This window comes from Nilaparvata lugens, chromosome X, assembly GCF_014356525.2.
Source record: "Nilaparvata lugens isolate BPH chromosome X, ASM1435652v1, whole genome shotgun sequence".
Taxonomy (NCBI): Eukaryota; Metazoa; Arthropoda; class Insecta; order Hemiptera; family Delphacidae; genus Nilaparvata; species Nilaparvata lugens.
Genome location: NC_052518.1, coordinates 62,804,197 through 62,822,189, shown reverse-complemented (window position 1 = coordinate 62,822,189; position 17,993 = coordinate 62,804,197). Strand labels below are relative to the sequence as shown.

General features: G+C 35.2%; 1 protein-coding gene across 4 annotated transcripts in view; it reads right to left on the bottom strand.

Moving 5' to 3' along the window:
• The window catches only part of LOC111053607 (KH domain-containing, RNA-binding, signal transduction-associated protein 2), a 1,288,254-nt gene that overhangs the window by 807,377 nt on the left and 462,884 nt on the right, over positions 1-17,993 (bottom strand). For all 4 annotated transcript variants that reach the window (XM_039441331.1, XM_039441334.1, XM_039441333.1 and 1 more), the window contains one exon: positions 9,186-9,289. In XM_039441331.1, the coding sequence (XP_039297265.1) occupies positions 9,186-9,289 (104 nt within the window). The remainder of the gene's footprint in view (positions 1-9,185; positions 9,290-17,993) is intronic.

Below are 17,993 nucleotides of genomic sequence, written 5' to 3'. Positions count from 1 at the left end.
TACATGATAGATACATTACCTAATAAAATTCTAAAAAATGAGAATTGTATTGTTAATTTAGACACTCAATCCGGACATGGTACACACTGGGTTGGTTATAAGAAACGAGGATCAAATGTTTACTATTTTGATCCAATTGGTAATTTACAACCACCTTATGAATTGAATAAATATTGGAAAAAAGAAACAGGTGTAAATATCTTTTACAATGTTGAGCACATGCAACCATTACATACAAATATATGTGGACACCTTATGCTCTTGTTTTTTGCGAACCAGTTGTAATCCAGTATTTGTACCGAAAACATATAAGATGGTTGTTATTACATTACGATCTAGATCAAGTGATCTCTATGAACATTTACAAGAAATTCTCGATTTGGATAAAAATAAAGAATGGGAATTGGATTGATTAATTTCTGTACTTACAATAGCATTGCAAATGTTATAAAAGGTAAAAATTCTAGCTTCAAATATGGTGATAAATTAATTGATCTTGATACGGGTGCATATGAAGTTGATGACATTATATTAGCTTTAAAGAGTAAATTGAATAGTGACGAAAAGAAACTTAATATAAGAGCTAACACGAATACTATGAAGCTCGAAATTCGTTCTGATAAGCCTATTGACTTTACATCATCTACTTCAATAGGAAAATGCTTGGTTTTGATAATGTTATATTACAACCGAATAAATGGTATTATTCTCAGCATTTAGTTAGCATAACAAATATTAACTCTATTGTAGTTGAGTGCAATATAGCCTGTGGGAGTTACTTCGAGGGCAAACAGAAACATATTATATACGAGTTCTCACCTAGAGTACCTAGCGGGTATTTGATAAATGAAACACCTAATCCGATAATCTATATGCCTTTAAACACACATAGAATTCAAAGCATTAATGTAAAGGTAACCGATCAAGAAGGATCGTTTATTGATTTCCGAGGAGATATAATTACAATTAGACTTCACATTCGTGAAAAACAAAGAACTTGAAATGGGATTCCTCGTTTTCAAACCTCGCACTAGCATTTGCTCACAGAAGCTCATTAGAGACTCGAACGTGATAGAGTCAACACCTAAAAAGCTACGTGCTATATCGGCGAAAAGCGCGAGAATATTGGAAAAGTTGGGATTTATAGTAGATTGGCGTCATGTACGGCGCCTCAATTAGTGAAATACTCGATGTTGAATCTCAACTCGAGTTCTATAATGATATTACTAAATTTCAGTTCCATACTCATACAGTATATTCGGGACAAGAAATTAAACCCTCAGATGAAGCTCGCATCCATGTGGCTTCTATGGATCAGTACAGCCTTCCATGCAAATCATTTATATTTATTGAGGGGGAGGTGAAGTGTACAAACCAGCTGCGAAGGCTGGGGATGCTCCGATAGAAGCTAAGTATATATTATCCAGTAACCTCATAGGAAATCTCTTTGATGAAATTCGATATGAATTGGCTGGTCAACAAATTTCTAAATCAAGACTAATTGGATTAACATCAACAATTAAAGCTATACTAGTGAAAAATATGTTTGATAAGAACACATATCACTTGGCCGGGTTTGACAGAGCAGGATATACACTGAAAGATAATAAGTTTACATTCTGTGTACCTCTTAAATTAGTTTTACCATTTTTTGAAGACTTTCAAAGAATAATTTTAAACTTGAAACAAGAACTTGTATTATTAAGATCGCCAACAGATCTCAATTGCATCGAGTCTACAGAAGCAACAAACGTTAATATAAAAATAACGAAGCTTCAATGGAGAATTCCCTATATTACTTTAGAAGATCATGTGAGGTTGAAATTTTTGAGATTGCTCGATGCTGATACACCGCTGAAGCTGAGCTTTCGTCATTGGGAGATTTCAGAATTACCAAATTTACAAAATAGCACTGTTCATTCTTGGGCAGTAAAAACCGCATCCCATCTCGACACACCAAAGTATGTTGTTTTAGCGTTTCAAACAGATCGTAAGAATAAAATTAATAAATCAATCTCGGAATTTGATAGTTGTAATCTTCAAAATGCAAAGGTGTACTTGAACTCTGACTATTTTCCTTATGAAAACCTCCTTGGTAAACAAGAATTGATGTACCGTATGTTTTTGGATTTTCCCTCGGCGTACTATAACCATAGTATCAATACTGAGCTTGGAACAGAGATTGATTTTGACACATTTTGTACTAAAACACCTCTGATTGTAATTGACTGTTCACATCAATCTTCTCATTTGAAATCCTCCACAGATATTAGAATAGATATGGAATTTAAGGAAGCTGTACCTCCAAATACTTCCGCTTATTGCATTTTAATCAGTGATCGTATCATGGAGTACACTCCCCTTACTTCCATGGTGAAGGAAGTTCAGTAATTTCTCGATAGAGTACAAGCTATATAAGTATTGCATTTTTCAAATTTTACTCATTTGAGGTTTTAGCTTTGATCGGTTAACATCTAGAATGTCTTCTAATTCTGAGAAGAAAACACGCTCTATTGGGATACAGTGCGATCTTGATAAAGAAGACAGCATCTACTATGACTCAAGATGTAGTACGCCTATAATGTGTTATAATTCTGAGAAGAAAACACAATCTATTGACACGCAGTGTGATCTTGACACCGAACAAGACTTCTTCTACTATCACTCAAGATGTAGTACACCTAAACCACAGGAGGAGAATGGAGGAGGAGGAGGAGGAGGAGGAGGAGGAGGAGGAGGAGAAAGGAGGACAAAGGAGGAGGAGGACAAAACAGCGCAAGAGGAGGAGGAATCCTCCTGTAAAAAATTTGCAACAGTCGACATGCATTGGTTCAAGGGAACTTCTAATCAAATTATCGTGAAAGAAATCGGAATCGTAGATCAGCTAAATAGCTTTGTTGTGTTACATTTCAAGTCGCCATTTGCAAAGTCGGAATTGAATGCTAAATTGCGTAAGCAAGTAACATGGGCTGAGAACAATTATCACAAAATACGCTGGGAAGATGGTAATTTTATTTATACAGACGAATTATTGATATCTTATCTTGAAGGATATGATAAAATCTACACAAAAGGTACAGAGAAAGCTAAGTTTCTTAGAAGGTTACACAAAAACGTATGTTGTTTACCGGATGAAATTGAGAAACCAAATTTCAACTACTTTACAAGTTCTTGGTGTTATAATGCCTGTGAAATTCATCATCGCAATCCGCACGGTCGATGTGCGTTATTCGCAGCGGTTCATTACAATACTTTGATAATGAAAAATATGGACTCATCTCCAAATTTCATGTGTGAAAACAATAGAATGCTTAGCATGAAAAAATGTCAATTCTATTCAAATACAGAAAAGAAAAACTTTGCAAGATATGGCTTTTTCTATAACGGACAAGAAATTCAATGTGTTTATTGTAAGCAAGCATTGAAATATCATACTGCTCGTGTATGTTGTATTGGAGGGAAGGCAGAGGAACCGTTTAATTTCTCTATATTAGTACCGACATATGTATAGTTTCTTCATTTGCTCATCATGGACCCGTGCAAGTGGATGCAAGCTGATAGTGAATTGGAAATGAGGTTAGAAGAGTGTATTGATTGGTATGACGCCTGTGAAATTGCAATTAAACATTCAACTCATGAAAATCATCATTTGGTGGAACAACTAAAAGACATTTTCTTAAACACAGTGAATTTGAACGATATAAATGATTATCTATGCTATTACAGACCTCATAAACTGTCTGTTAGTAAACTAATAAAAATTGAAGAGGAAGTGATGAACAATTGTAGTGAATTGTGTAAATAAATTTCTAGTGTATACTCGATTGTTTTTCATTGTACCTACAATGTCTAAGTTTAATCCTTCAGTATTGCTTTGTTAGTTGAGCTGAAAAGATCTCACATGCGTTGAAGCTCAATGCAATAAGTGTGCAGATACAAGTAATTTCTTATCGCGTTTCACCTGTACATACACTCAACTGAAAAATATGGTTGATTGTTATAGCTTTTCAAAGTTCAAGAAACTATCTCGTCTCTTGATGACAATTTCATTCAATGAATTTGATCTAATTGCAAAGAATATTAAATTTTCAACGGGTGATGAGGTGAGTGATCTTGCATTAACAAAAACAGAAAATCTTCACTTTCCAATTCTATCTGAAATTTTTGAATTATTGGATGCATTAGAAACCGGTCATTTCCATTATGGTTGTTCAAATAATGATGAATCATTAGCTATTGTTAATAATTCTAATGATCTCTGGAAATGCTTATATGACATTGCCGATAAAAAATGTAAAAGATCATAGTTCGCTCTCTAGAGAGTTTAAAGATACATGTGTATTTGGAAACATTAAAAAATATAATGCTCGTTGTGTGTACAACCCATTGTCAAGAACATGTTTCAGTTAAGTTTGTTTCACTTGAATCTGTCAGTAGATTACCTCTCTCTCACACACATATCTCTCTCTACTATTAATCATCAAATAGACTATGACTAAATGTAATTGAGCATGACTAAATGTAATTAGCCATGACTATATTAACTAGAGCATGACAAGAGAGAGAGAGAGAGTATCATCTTCCTCTCCTTCTATCTATGACTAAATGTAATTGAGCATGACTAAATGTAATTAGCCATGACTATATTAACTAGAGCATAACAAGAGAGAGAGAGAGTATCATCTTCCTCTCCTTCTTCTTCTCCTCTTCTTCTTCTCTTCTTCTTCTCCTTCTTCTTCCTCTTCTTCTTCTCCTTCTTCTTCCTCTTCTTCTAGAGAGAGAGAGAGAGAGAGGTTCTTCTAAGGGGGCGGGGGAGGTGCGGCAGGAGGTGCGGGGAAGGTAGGATGGGTGCGTGGGGAGGGGGGAGGGGGGGAAAAGTCATAAAAAAACGTCCCAAAATCGGCGTTATGCATCTACTCAAGTTGCAAAGAGGCAAAAGAGGCCTTATAGGCCCCTTTGTACATAGTTTGTTTATATTCTACGCATTTCAAGTTATTGTCATTTGTAAAGTTTTTTTTTTCATATTTTTCGTCGTTTTCTGTTTTAAATATGTTATTCCAAGGTGGGTGGAATGCTAAGAATTACTATGCCATCTAGTAGTGATTGTGTTAACTACTTGAATAATTGAAATGTAATAACATTCCCCTCTCCACCTTTCCTATTCCTTTCTTGACCTTGGCTGTGTGCAAACCAGACCAGTTTACGCTCAGACGTCTCCAAGTCAACACATCGTTTTATCTCGCTACCATAGCTATTTTCATGATGCTCTAAACTCAATTATCTGTAAGTTTTATTCCTATCTATACAGTCATATTTGCTCAAAAGTCAATAAACTCGGTCCTCCGTAATTCTCATTGTGCTGTCTCTCACAATAAGTATATAAAAATCATAAGTATATTAAAGATTCTGGTTTCTGAAATAAATAGTAGGCATTATTACATCAGAGATCTAAAACAAATAGATCAGATCAGATCAGATCAGAGATCTCATCAGAGAGAACAAACAGAAGAAAAGAGAAAGCACCAGTGCTTGTCAAGTTGAACTCAATTGTAACAGAGAACATCATATATTAAGGGATAAGGGAGAACTACAGAATGAAGATCGCTTCAAAAATGTTCAAATCAAGGAGGATTTCCCTCAAGAGATCAAAGAAATAAGGAGAGAGTTATTCCAAAATCTTTCAAAATTGAAAATTGGAGGGAAAAAAGTTATCATGATGAGAGATTAACTGAGAGTCGATGAGAAACTCCACACACTGGAGTCTGCCAAGCTAGCAAGGAGAGAAGAGCCATCTTCGAAAAAGCAAGAAGAGTGACAAAATCTTCCAGGGAAAAAAGTCTATGGAGGATGAAAGGCAAGCAGACAATGAAAGCATAGAAATATTTTCCACGAAAAACAGTGGCACAAATGAGGAAGCGAGCCAGTCAAAGAACTAAAAATCAAGACTAAATTTTGTTGGAGAAATTGGAAGGGAGAAATGATGATAGTCGAAAACGTTCAGGTCAGCAATCATAGTAAATACGAAAGAAACACAGGACTCACTGAGGAAGTGGAAAAGGATAAGTTAACTAGGAAAAGCAAACTTCTGCGAATTGGCACATACAGAGTTAGATCAGTTTTGGGAGAGGATGAAGTGGTAATGTAGCTCAAACATAAAATAAGAAAAATCAATTGGGACATTCTAGGCCTAGCGGGAACCAGGATGTGCCAGATGTGCCAGGACAGGGCACATCTTCAGCAGCCACAAGAGGAAATAGAGGAGTGTTGGTTTCTCCCTCAACAAACACTTGAAGGGGATTGAAGAGTTCAGATCTTTGTTTAATCCAACAAATTGAACTTTAATTTTATCGGATCTTTTATTTTATTGGACTTATTTAGCTAATTTTATTAGCTTATCAATTCAATTCATTCATTTTATTGGATGATTTGTTAATAATAAATTCGCCAACCTGTAAACTATACCTAATATTGAGAGGCTTCTGTTCGAATTCGGATACAAATGGAATTTTATTATTATTATTAGGCGACCCGCTCGACACTGGTTTTATGACGTGTTACTACTCGTAAAGTATTTCTGTTCACAACAATCTTTACTGAGCAAATGACAGCTGTTTTAGCATTAATTTGTGAATTCATAATAACTTCAGTGTTGAGAAAAATATTATGTGCAACTGATATGCAATGATCGGTTTCGCATACAAGTTCCATCAATCGAGTTTGTCAAAACGTTTGAAAATCAGTTGCACTCAATATTTTCTTCAATACTCAAGTTATTATCATCTTTATATCATTTTTGGAAATGGTACTAACCATTCTACAGCACAGGTACGATTGGGACTGTTTACGTCATGGTATGTAGGATTCAGCTGTTTTTTCGAACAGTTTCCAGTTCAATAATAGGAGTAATGATCTGTAATCGGCAATCATATTGTTTCTTCTGGTATATAGCAGACTGTAACAATTTATTTTACTGAATTTGGATCTAACCTCGTTTTCAACAGAGAGACTGACAAACACATGAAATCAAAGCACTCACCTCAGCAACTCCATCCCGCCATCACCATACCAATTCTGAGTATTTGGGAAATAGGAAAGGGGAGCAAGAGAAAATAATATTGGGATAAATATGTGATATATATAAATAATATGTCAAATATGTTTGAGTGTTTTTCCTTCCAAATTCCCAATAGGGGATCGGTAATATCATACACTAATATGTTGAATTTTTGTTCTCTCTCCTCAGTACGACTTCTATTTCCCAAAATTCATGTTTCTTGAAGTCAATTTCTGATTTCATCTCTCTCATTCCATTTTCTAAAAGCTCTCCAATGTATACTCACTTCAATGTCTGGAGAGTCAAGCTTCTTTGATTTCTCGAGAATAATGTATTTTTTCTCCTCAAATCGCAACATAGTGTAAATTATTGTATATATGATATGACGCCGATGGAGAATTAAGGAGGTATCATATCAATGGCTGTTTTTGCGAAATGAATTCTAGGATGATAAATCAGTTGTTTGGCATCTAATTGTTTCTAAGCAGTGTCATGCATGTTCGAATGCATGAGATTTTGAAAGAGTTCAATACGTAACAGTAGATAAGCGTTCTGATGATGATTTCAGACACTTTGTCTGATGATAAACAGATTGTTGTTATCGTTTCTCTATTTCAGCTTGCCTTTAAATACTTGCCTATGAATTACAGTTACTGCCAATTTGTGTAGCTCTTGCTATGATAGCTCAAGTTTGTGGACTAATCACAATGAAGTATTTATGAATGCAAATGTGGGAAAGAGGATTTCCAAACTGAAAATCAGCAGTTTGACTTATTTCAGTACATAATACAATCATGTACTTCTCAATTTTATTATGATGATCTTTTGTTATGTAGGAAAAGGTAGTCATTTTTCGGCTCAATTTCAGTCCGCTTTTCCAGTGAGTATAGTATAGTATTACATTCTATACTTACTGAATTTTTCATGTGATATTCAATACTTTGCAAGATTTTGAAATAATTATCAAGTGTTATTTTAAACTTAAACCTATTCAAATTTCAATCGTTTGTTGCTCTTGGCTTTCTTGGCATACTGGAACGGAAACTGTGGGCTTATGCCTGTTCTTCCATTTCCTCACATTTTCATCTCGAAAAACGTGTATCATCTATAAGCTAACGAGTAAATAGATCTTTTTCAGTGTCACCAAACTAGGACTCTTTTTTAGAATGGACTAGACAAGAAAAATTATATACTGGACTCAAAGCAACTACAGATGCTTTAAATTTCTCACAAATAATAGAGATGAGTGATTGATTAATCAAATAAACAATAAATTTGTAGTATTTTCTTGCTACATCATGTTTATTTCTTTACGAAACTCAGGTTTTTGACGCGTATGGCATCATCTTCAGTTGATCCTAGATTAAACTTGAAGAAGAAATCTACATTTCAGGATACATTGTTCAATTGATTGATTACTGTCACCTGGTCATATGGGACATATATATGAATCATATATTTTTCATATATTTTTTTGATCAGGATTTAAGAGTTTTAAATTGAAAAAAGGTTCAATGAACAGTATTTTTGTCTTTGAACAATCTTGTCATCGACAGAAAGATTATTTATAATAATTATAATGTTTATTTCATTTGTTGTCAAAATTAACGTAGCTTCTCTGTTGTTTTTGATAACAAACGTGCCGCTTGTTCGACAGATAAAAATATGTACTTGAAATGGCTTTCATGTTTGGCATTGACTAAGTTTATATTTAATACCCAAAATTCAATATACAAAGATTGAATCATCATTAGCTGCAAGCGAGTGTTTTCATAATAAATTTCATATCAATAATGTTTTTATAAAAAAATAATCTTGTTTGTTCCAAATGTTTATATGTATGTTGAAGATTCATTAATTAGAATTCTAGTTATTCTTTTCTCTTGTGTTATAATAGTTTTTCCCCTCACATAATTGGTGAAGGCACATCGTGCTTATATATTTGGTGGAGGCTTCTCCTGCCATTCCACAATTTGCTTACATTACTGAGATCATAATATTATAACAATAACTGCATTATACCGTGTCACTCATTTTTGAACTCATAACATTTCTATGAAATCAAATGGATCCTTATAAATTTATTATTCAAGGTATAGTTTACTGCCATATTATGAAGAGATTTCCCTACCTTGGGATGGTCGCGAACTGGTACAACCACTCTGATTGTAACTTTGATTGGCTTGTCTCTCGTGATGTCCACCATTTTCCTCGGCTCCATCCTGTTCCGTCCATCTGGAAGCAGCAAAATTAATTTGCTAGTATGTTGAATGCCAATTACAGTGTGATCTGGAAGATCTACTACGTCACACAATGTTGATCGAATACATGCAAGTAAACTTCATACAAGCTCACTCTCACAACACTTTCTTTTTGAATATGCCTTGAGGCCATTAAGTATACTCTAGCCACCACGTGCTAGAGCAATATTATTCTAATCTGTAGGATAACTCCAAAATTTAATCTGCAGGAGAGGACAACATTGTAGTAGAGGACAACATGCGGTAGTTAGAGGAGAGTGTTGTAGATTTTTTCCATATGAGAGGAAATCATTCTTGGATGAAAATGATTTGAGCATGATTCTTGATATTACTATGATTGTCTTAAAAAAGCTGAAAATCGAAATAGTTGCTCGATGAGATCGATGAGTTATTCTTGTTTGAATGTTTTGTGGATAGCGAATACCTAATAAATCCGTTCATGAACCTGACCCATTAAGATGAACCTGATGATATCCAGGTGCCAGATAATTTGCTTTGACACTTTGAGAGACTTTGCTCTGTAGATTGATATTAGTATTCATTTTCATAATTTCATGACACAGATCTTGAGTAAAGGTTGACATCCATTATCAACTTCATTTATTATAATAACGTACATCCCAAGAATCCTCATAGATGATGGGTTTCGAGTTATAATATCAGTGGAAATATCGAGAGAGAATACAACATTTTTTGAGTTTTTAGGGGGTTTCCCATTGGACGTTTTCGGGGAAAATTTTGATTCCATACGAAGCCCTACCCAGATTGATGAACCGGTGAGAAAAAACTCTCTCTCTTTCTAGTTTGCATTAAGGCCCTATTTTGACACCAAACTAATAATTATTTGTACAAGGTGAGGCATAATAATTAGCGATTTTAAAAAGCGCGCGAACCAAGCTGCGTTTGAGGGAGGTGAAGGGGATAGCATCAGTTACGTTTGGCGCAAAATAGCATTTAGTCACAATGAAGCGCTGGACTCCACAGCATCGTGCGTACGCTGTCAAAGCCTTTTATCAAAACGGTAGTTCATACCAGTTAGCACGTCGTGCATTCCGCAACCATTTCAACATTAATCGGAATCAGCCGGTGCCATCTGCCTGTGCGATTAAAAATTGGGTTAAGAACTTTGAAGAGACTGCGTCAACGACAAGGAAGAAAACAGGAAGACCGAAAACTGTGTGCACACCTGAAAACGTTGAACATGTAAGAGTCACCATTGACAGGAGCCCTCATCGCTCAGCTCGCCGACACAGCATTACACTTGGGATCTCAAACCGAACGGTAAGACGAATTTTACACCAAGATTTGCACCTCCACCCGTACAAAATCCAAATGGTTCAGGCCCTAAAGGGAACAGATTTTGTAAGCAGAAGCCGGTTTAGCTTAGAGTTTTTGGATTTGATTAATGAAGACAAGGACATTGTAAACCGTTTGTGGATGAGTGATGAAGCGCACTTCCATCTCTCAGGTTATGTTAACAAGCAAAACTTTCGATTTTGGAGTGATGGTAGCCCTAGAGAACTGCATCAGCAGCCATTGCATTCCAAAAAAGTAACTGGGTGGTGCGCCATGTCTTCATTAGGGATCATAGGGCCATACTTCTTTGAAAATGGCCAAGGCAATGCGGTGACGGTGACTTCGCAGAGATACGCAGAGATGTTGGACAACTTTTTTACTCCACAACTTGGACAGTACGAAGTGAACGATGAAATGTTTTTCCAGCAAGACGGAGCAACATCCCACACTGCTCGAGTAAGCATGCATATTGTCAATCAGTTGTTTCCAAATCGTGTGATCTCCCGAAATGGAGATATTGCATGGCTCTCACATTCACCTGACCTCACAGCATGTGATTTTTTCTTGTGGGGTTATCTGAAAAGTAAGGTTTACCAAGGTAATCCTCCTAGAACAATTGAAGCCCTGAAAGAGCAGATCCGGCAGGAAGTTGGTCAAATCCCACTGGCAATGCTATGAAATGTGATGAGTCACTTCAAGGTCCGGCTGGAGGAATGTGTACGTTTAAACGGACACCATCTTACTGGAGTTATTTTCAAGAAATAACTAACATTTTACTGTTGCAGAAAATGCTTTTTCATGTTTTTTTAATATTGTGGAATAAAAATAATTTTTCAACAAAGGGTTCTTATTTAACAGTATTCTTAAAATCGCTTGCTATTATGCCTCACCTTGTATATCTAGAGTGAGAAATACAGCTTTCTCTTCCTGAGGGGAAAGATTGTTTTTCAGTGTAAACCAATATGAGTTTCGCGAAAGGTTCTACACGGAGAGTGCCTTGGTTGATTTCATGGGAAACATCTACAATAACATAAATAATAGCTTAAATGTGAATGCACTGTTCTTGGACATAAGGAAGGTGTTTGATACTGTAGAACATACACTTCTTTTGGAAAAAGTAGAGCGTTCTGTGGTGAGGGGTGTAGTGTTGCTGTCGTTTTGTTTGTTTTTAAAGGACAGAACCCAATGTACGAAAGTAAATAATAGACATAGATCTCTTCTAACAGTTAACACAGGATTACCACAATGCTCAGTGCTTTCAGCCTTACTATTTATTATCTTTGTGGATGATCTGTGTGATGCTAGATTGGATTGGAATATTTTTTGCTATGCAGATTATACGGTACTAGTTAGTTCGGGCAATTCCTGGGAGTATTTTTCCAGCAAAATAAATGAAGATTGTAAGCTCCTCTAGAACTAGTATCTCAGAAATAATAGATTGGCAATCAATGTCGAAAAAACTGAATTCATCAATTTCTCCATTTCTACACCTAAAATTCTCCCTCAATCAATAATTTTCCATTTAAATAGTTGTAGATATGATTTATCATGCCAATGTCCCCCAATAGAGCAAGTAGATGCCATTAAATATCTTGGAATCTTTATTGATACATCTCTTAAATGGAACACCCACATTAAGGGTTTTTCAGAGTTGGCTACTTGCAGAGGAATAATAATAGAGACTTATGTGAATTTTATCACTTAAGAGACCTGAGTAACACAAAATATTTTGTAAATATCCTCCGCACCATATATTCTGCTCTAATAAATTCTAGATTAGAATATGGTATTGTATGCTGGGGGAAAGCAGCGAAAGTAAATTCCAGTTCAGTAGAAAAATTATAGAAGTAGTTTATTAGGAAAATACTTTTCAAAAATCGAAGAGATCTCGATCGTTACCATTGTTTCAATCACTGGGTATTTTCTACTTCGGTATTTATTTGCTTTTGAAGTATTAATAATTTCATTTTTCCGTAGTGGTAATGAAGGGTTTTTCAGACCCTGCTTTCCTGAAAGACGAAGAGAGGATTCCATCTTACCTAGAATAAACTTCAGTTTTTTTGCGAAATCAATTGTTTATCTAGGTCCAAAACTATATAACATTATAACTTAATGATGGCAGGATGAAAACCTCCCTTCCAAATTTCACGAAAATTATGAAACCTTGGTTGTTTCAAAAACATGATTTAGACAGTTTACTTCAAGTGTTATCCTAACATGTCAAATTGAAGATTTAACCTCATTGTGATTATCTCTTCATGAATATATTAATACATTTTAAGGTTTCTGAATTGTATTTTGAACTGTTTTCAAGCTTTTGAATTTTTGTGTTTTGTTTTATTCAACTCTGAATTTTGACTCTAAGTTTCGTTCTCTGTAAACAGTATTTTCATATAAATTTCTCATCATTTTACCACAATGGCCGCAGATTATAATTTATTGTAATTTATTTTATTCAGCAACTCCTACTTCTATTATGAAATCTATTTATATAATGATGTTCACATTCAACTTTTGTATTACTCGAAGGCAGAAAAAAGTTCATTTTCATTTCATTGATGCCCGAGGAGAAGCCGAGGGCAGAGGGAGGAAAAAAATTTCACTCCTAATGTATACAACATTTTTCCTCCACCTACATTTATAAAATACTTTCAGATACTAACGTGACCAGTTACAATGTGTTATAACATAACCTAAGAAGTAAACAGCTAGCAGTAAGCACACTTCACTGCTGACAGCAATATGCACTATCTGTCAGCAAAAGTTGTAACAATGAAGGCCAACTCATAACTACAACACAATGATGAAGTTTGCGTTCCAAATTTTATTAGTTGATGGGGAATATTTTATTGGTTCGTATTTTGAATAACACGGAATATAATAAAATATATAATATCAAGTACGTAATAATTTTAGAATACAAACATCTTTTTGATATGTTGTTGAAATTTCTGGTTGAGGTATGGAATTTAGTTGGCTCAATGACTACTCTATATGCTTCCTCATCTGAGCTTAGACCTCCCAACCTATTTCCAATTTATGTTTTCAAAATGGAGATGCTTCCCATGTTATTTAAGTAGGGGCGTTTAGACAGTTCAAGGAAGCTTTTTTGCTCGAAATCCCCCTCCCCCCCTCACTTCGCTTTCCCATCCCACCTCCCCCGCCCTCCCACCACGAGGTGGGGGGTGTTCTAAAAATAGATTTCCCTTCCCCTACCCCAGTGAAGACGAGGGGGCTCTCTCTCTCAAAATAGATTTTTCCCTTCCCCTGCTCCAGTGGTGATGAGGGGGATGAAGAAAGAGAAAGAGATATATCTCTCTCACTCTCTCTCTCAAAATAGATTTTTCCCTTCCCCTGCTCCAGTGGCGATGAGGGGGATGAAGAAGGAGAGATCTCTCTCTCTCTCTCTCTCAAACAGATTTTTCCTTCCCCTTCCCCAGTATAGATGAGGGGGATGAAGAAAGTAAGGGAAAAAATAATTTCCCTTTAAGGGGAAAAATTCCCTCTCTACATCTATACTGACAGATTAAAGTGAATTGAGAAATTCCCTATCACTCTCTACATCTATTGCTGTACTGACAGATTAAAGTGAATTGAGAAATTCCCTATCTCTCTCTACATCTAATCATCTACATCAGGCTCTCTCTTGGTTATGTCGAGTGAGTAAACGTGTGTCAGTTCGGCTCCGTCTTCTGACAGATATTTCGTAGGGTTATACAGTTCAATTCACTTCAAATTATACATCTTGTTATTCAGTTTCTCGAGCTTAATTCAATAGTGAAATTATATTTTTGATTAACTCACACTCTTTTTATTTATCTTGAAAAAACATTCCTAATTCTTCAGTCTACCTTCTCGCCTGTAAAAGTGTAAATCCATCTAATGGTACACGATGGGTCGACCGAACAGAGGCACGCCGAGGAATGAGGTCAATGCTCCGAAGCCAGCTATTTCTGGAGCATTGTCCGAAGAGACCCTCCTCATTATTCGACAGCGAATCGAGGAAACTGTGCATCATGCCGTTTCCATGGCAGTGAAATCTATCTTTGAGGAACTTCAGGCATTGAAGGAGGAGAACAAACAGCTGCACGATAGAATTTGTGAGCTAGAGGTGTCTTGTCACCTGAAGGTCAATGACCTCGAGCAATAAAGTTGAGGATTTTAGACCAATCAGTATTTTACCTGCATTGTCCAAAGTGCTAGAAAGACTCATTCATGCTCAAGTTGTAAAATTTCTAGACAACAATAGTAAGCTTCATAACTTTCAATCAGGCTTTAGAAAATTCCATTCAACTGAGACAGCTCTGCTCCGTGTCACTGATGATATAAGGTTAGCTATGGACCAAAGAAAATGCACCATCCTCACCCTATTTGATTTTTCTAAAGCATTCGATACTGTTGATCATACAGTCCTTCTGAATAAGTTGGCTATTCTTGGTTTCAGTCACAACTCATTAGTTTGGTTTAAATCCTATCTATTAGGTAGGAAACAATGTGTATCTGTCGGTGACAAAAAGTCAACTTGGAAAAACATTATGCATGGAGTACCACAAGGTTCAATTTTAGGCCCTCTCCTCTTCACTTTGTATGCTAATGACCTTTCTTCCATTATCAAATTCTCCAGTTCCCATACTTATGCAGACGACCTTCAAATCTATTTAAGCTGTCCCATAACAAAAATAAATGAAACAGTTGGAATAATGAATCAGGATATCAATTCGATAGTGGAATAGACAAAGAAAAATGGCCTTAAGCTTAATCCCATCAAAACACAACCCATTATAATTGGATATTCTCGTCTTATAAACAATATTGACCTTGAATCGATTCACAAAATTAGTGTAGATGGTAATGACATTCCTTACTGTAGCTCAGTTAAAAATTTAGGCATTATTATGAATAATACTCTTGACTGGTCAGAACAAGTGAACAAAACTTGTAAATAGGTATTCTCAGCCATGCATGCATTGAAGAAAATGCACGATATCCTCCCTAGAAACATTAAATTATTATTGGTTCAATCTCTCATCTTCCAACATTCAATGTATTGTAATTCTGTTCTTAATGATATGCAAGTCACTCTGAATGATAAACTACAGCGATGCCAAAATCATTGTCTACATTTTGTCTACTCTCTCCAACGCCATGATCATATCACCCCAGCCCACATTGCTAGTTCAACATTGGAGCTTCCCGATCAGAGGCTTTTTCGAATAGTCAAGCTTGTTAGAGATATCTTGAAATACGGTAATCCGAACTATTTTAAAGATGATTTCAAATTTGTCTCTGAAGGTAGGAGGATAGATGCTTCACATACTAGAACCGGAGAAAGTACTTTAAGGATACCCAATCATCGAACTACTATTTTCACAGAATCCTTCTCAGTCAGTGCCTGTTGTGCATGGAATACACTTCCTGTTTCTATCAGGTCTATCGAGAGCCAAGCGAGCTTCAACCTGACTTTAAAAAAACATATTTTGGAACAAATGACTAGAACTATCCGGCCCTAGAACGATCACATGACAACCATCCCTCACCCATTCCACCAATATAAACCTTTAAACCATGTTATGGAACGAATTGTATATATATATATATATATATATATATATATATATATATATATATATTATATAAACTCATGTTATTTCAATTATCCACTGCATACTGCTGTATATTACTGAAATTTGATAACCCTGATCTACTTTCAGCCTACTTCATTTTATTAATCAATTATTTGATCTTATTTACCTATATAATTATTTTACTTTATCAATTTTCTGTTTTTTTTTTCTCTTCAATATTCATATTGATTAAAACTTTTACAATATTTCCATTAATAAATAAATCCTTAGTTTTAATAACGAAATTAACGTTTTGGTAGAGAGTTAGTGGGGAGGATATTTTTAATATTCTTCCCAAAGAATGGACATTGATATGTCCGAAGCTCCGCCAATTTATGTAGATGCATAACAATATGATTATTATCTATAGTTATTATATTACAAATTGCTTTTTCATATCATATACAGTTCAATAGTTATTTTCTTAGTCTATATTATGTAAATTCATCTATAACTTTGCTGTATTGTAAGCTATTGTATATAAGTGTATAAGCCAGTATATATTGTAATCTACATAAATAAAGTACTCAATCAATCAATCAATCATCTAGCGCTATACTGTCAGATTAAAGTGAATCCATATCTCTACAGAGAGGTCAATGATCTAAGTTCTTCTACATTTTTTATCTGCAATATCGTACAAGCATTTCCAAAATTCATCGGAATTTTCAACAACAGATAATGGTGAATCATTTGTGCAATCATAATGTAGATGTCTGCTGTCTAGTATATCGAGTAATTCGAATATCTCAGATAAAATTGGAAAGTGCACATTTTCTGTTTTTGTTAACGGTAAATCAGCATCTTGACATCCTGTTGAAAATTTAATATTCTTCACGATTGAATCAAATTTGTTAAATGAAGTTCCCATCAAGAGACGAGTTAATTTTTTGAATTTTGAAAAACCATAACACTGCATGTTAATGCCCTCCCAGATGTTTGGCATGTGTCTCTGTTCTATAAATTGACAACGTGCACGTGCTGTACTTATTACCATCAACAGATGCTTGAAGGGGGTCATGTCTTACTTGTATAAAAAAGATCACACCACACATGCTGGTGTTGTCAGGTCTAGCTCTGACCAGCCACTAAACTAAAAAGTGAGTGGGATATTGGAATGAAAAATCATTTGAACACAGAAAAAGTTTATTTACACATTTCACCACAACTATCCATAATTTCATCCTCAATTTTGATTAACTTATCTATACACAAATTATGAGGACGATAATAGCATAGATAGTCTCTTATGTCATTTAAATGAAACGTGCTTAGAAAAATATCTTTTAATTGTTTCGCCAAACTATAATTTTTACGAGTTGATTCCCTAATTGCACTTTCAAACTCATCATACCAATCAATACAGTTTTTTAACCTCACTTCCAACTCGTTGTCAGCAGTCAACCACTTTCTCGGATCCATGATAAGCGAATGAACAAAACTAAGTGTAGGCTGGGACTATTATAGAGTAATTAATTGGTCTTTCTTCATTAATTGTAGACAGGCAACATGTACATGCTTTATGCAGTCTCAATGAATGCATGCAATTGACACACTGAATCTCTTTTCCATTGTAAAAGAATCCATAACAAGCAAAGTTTCTTTTCTGTGAATTCATGTACATCGCGGCCATTTTTATACTTTGCATTCGATTGTTTTCACACATGAAATTATTTGTTCGATACATATTTTAAAACAACAAAGAATTATAATGTTGAGCACTGAACAAAGCACACCGTCCATCTGGTCTATTTTTAT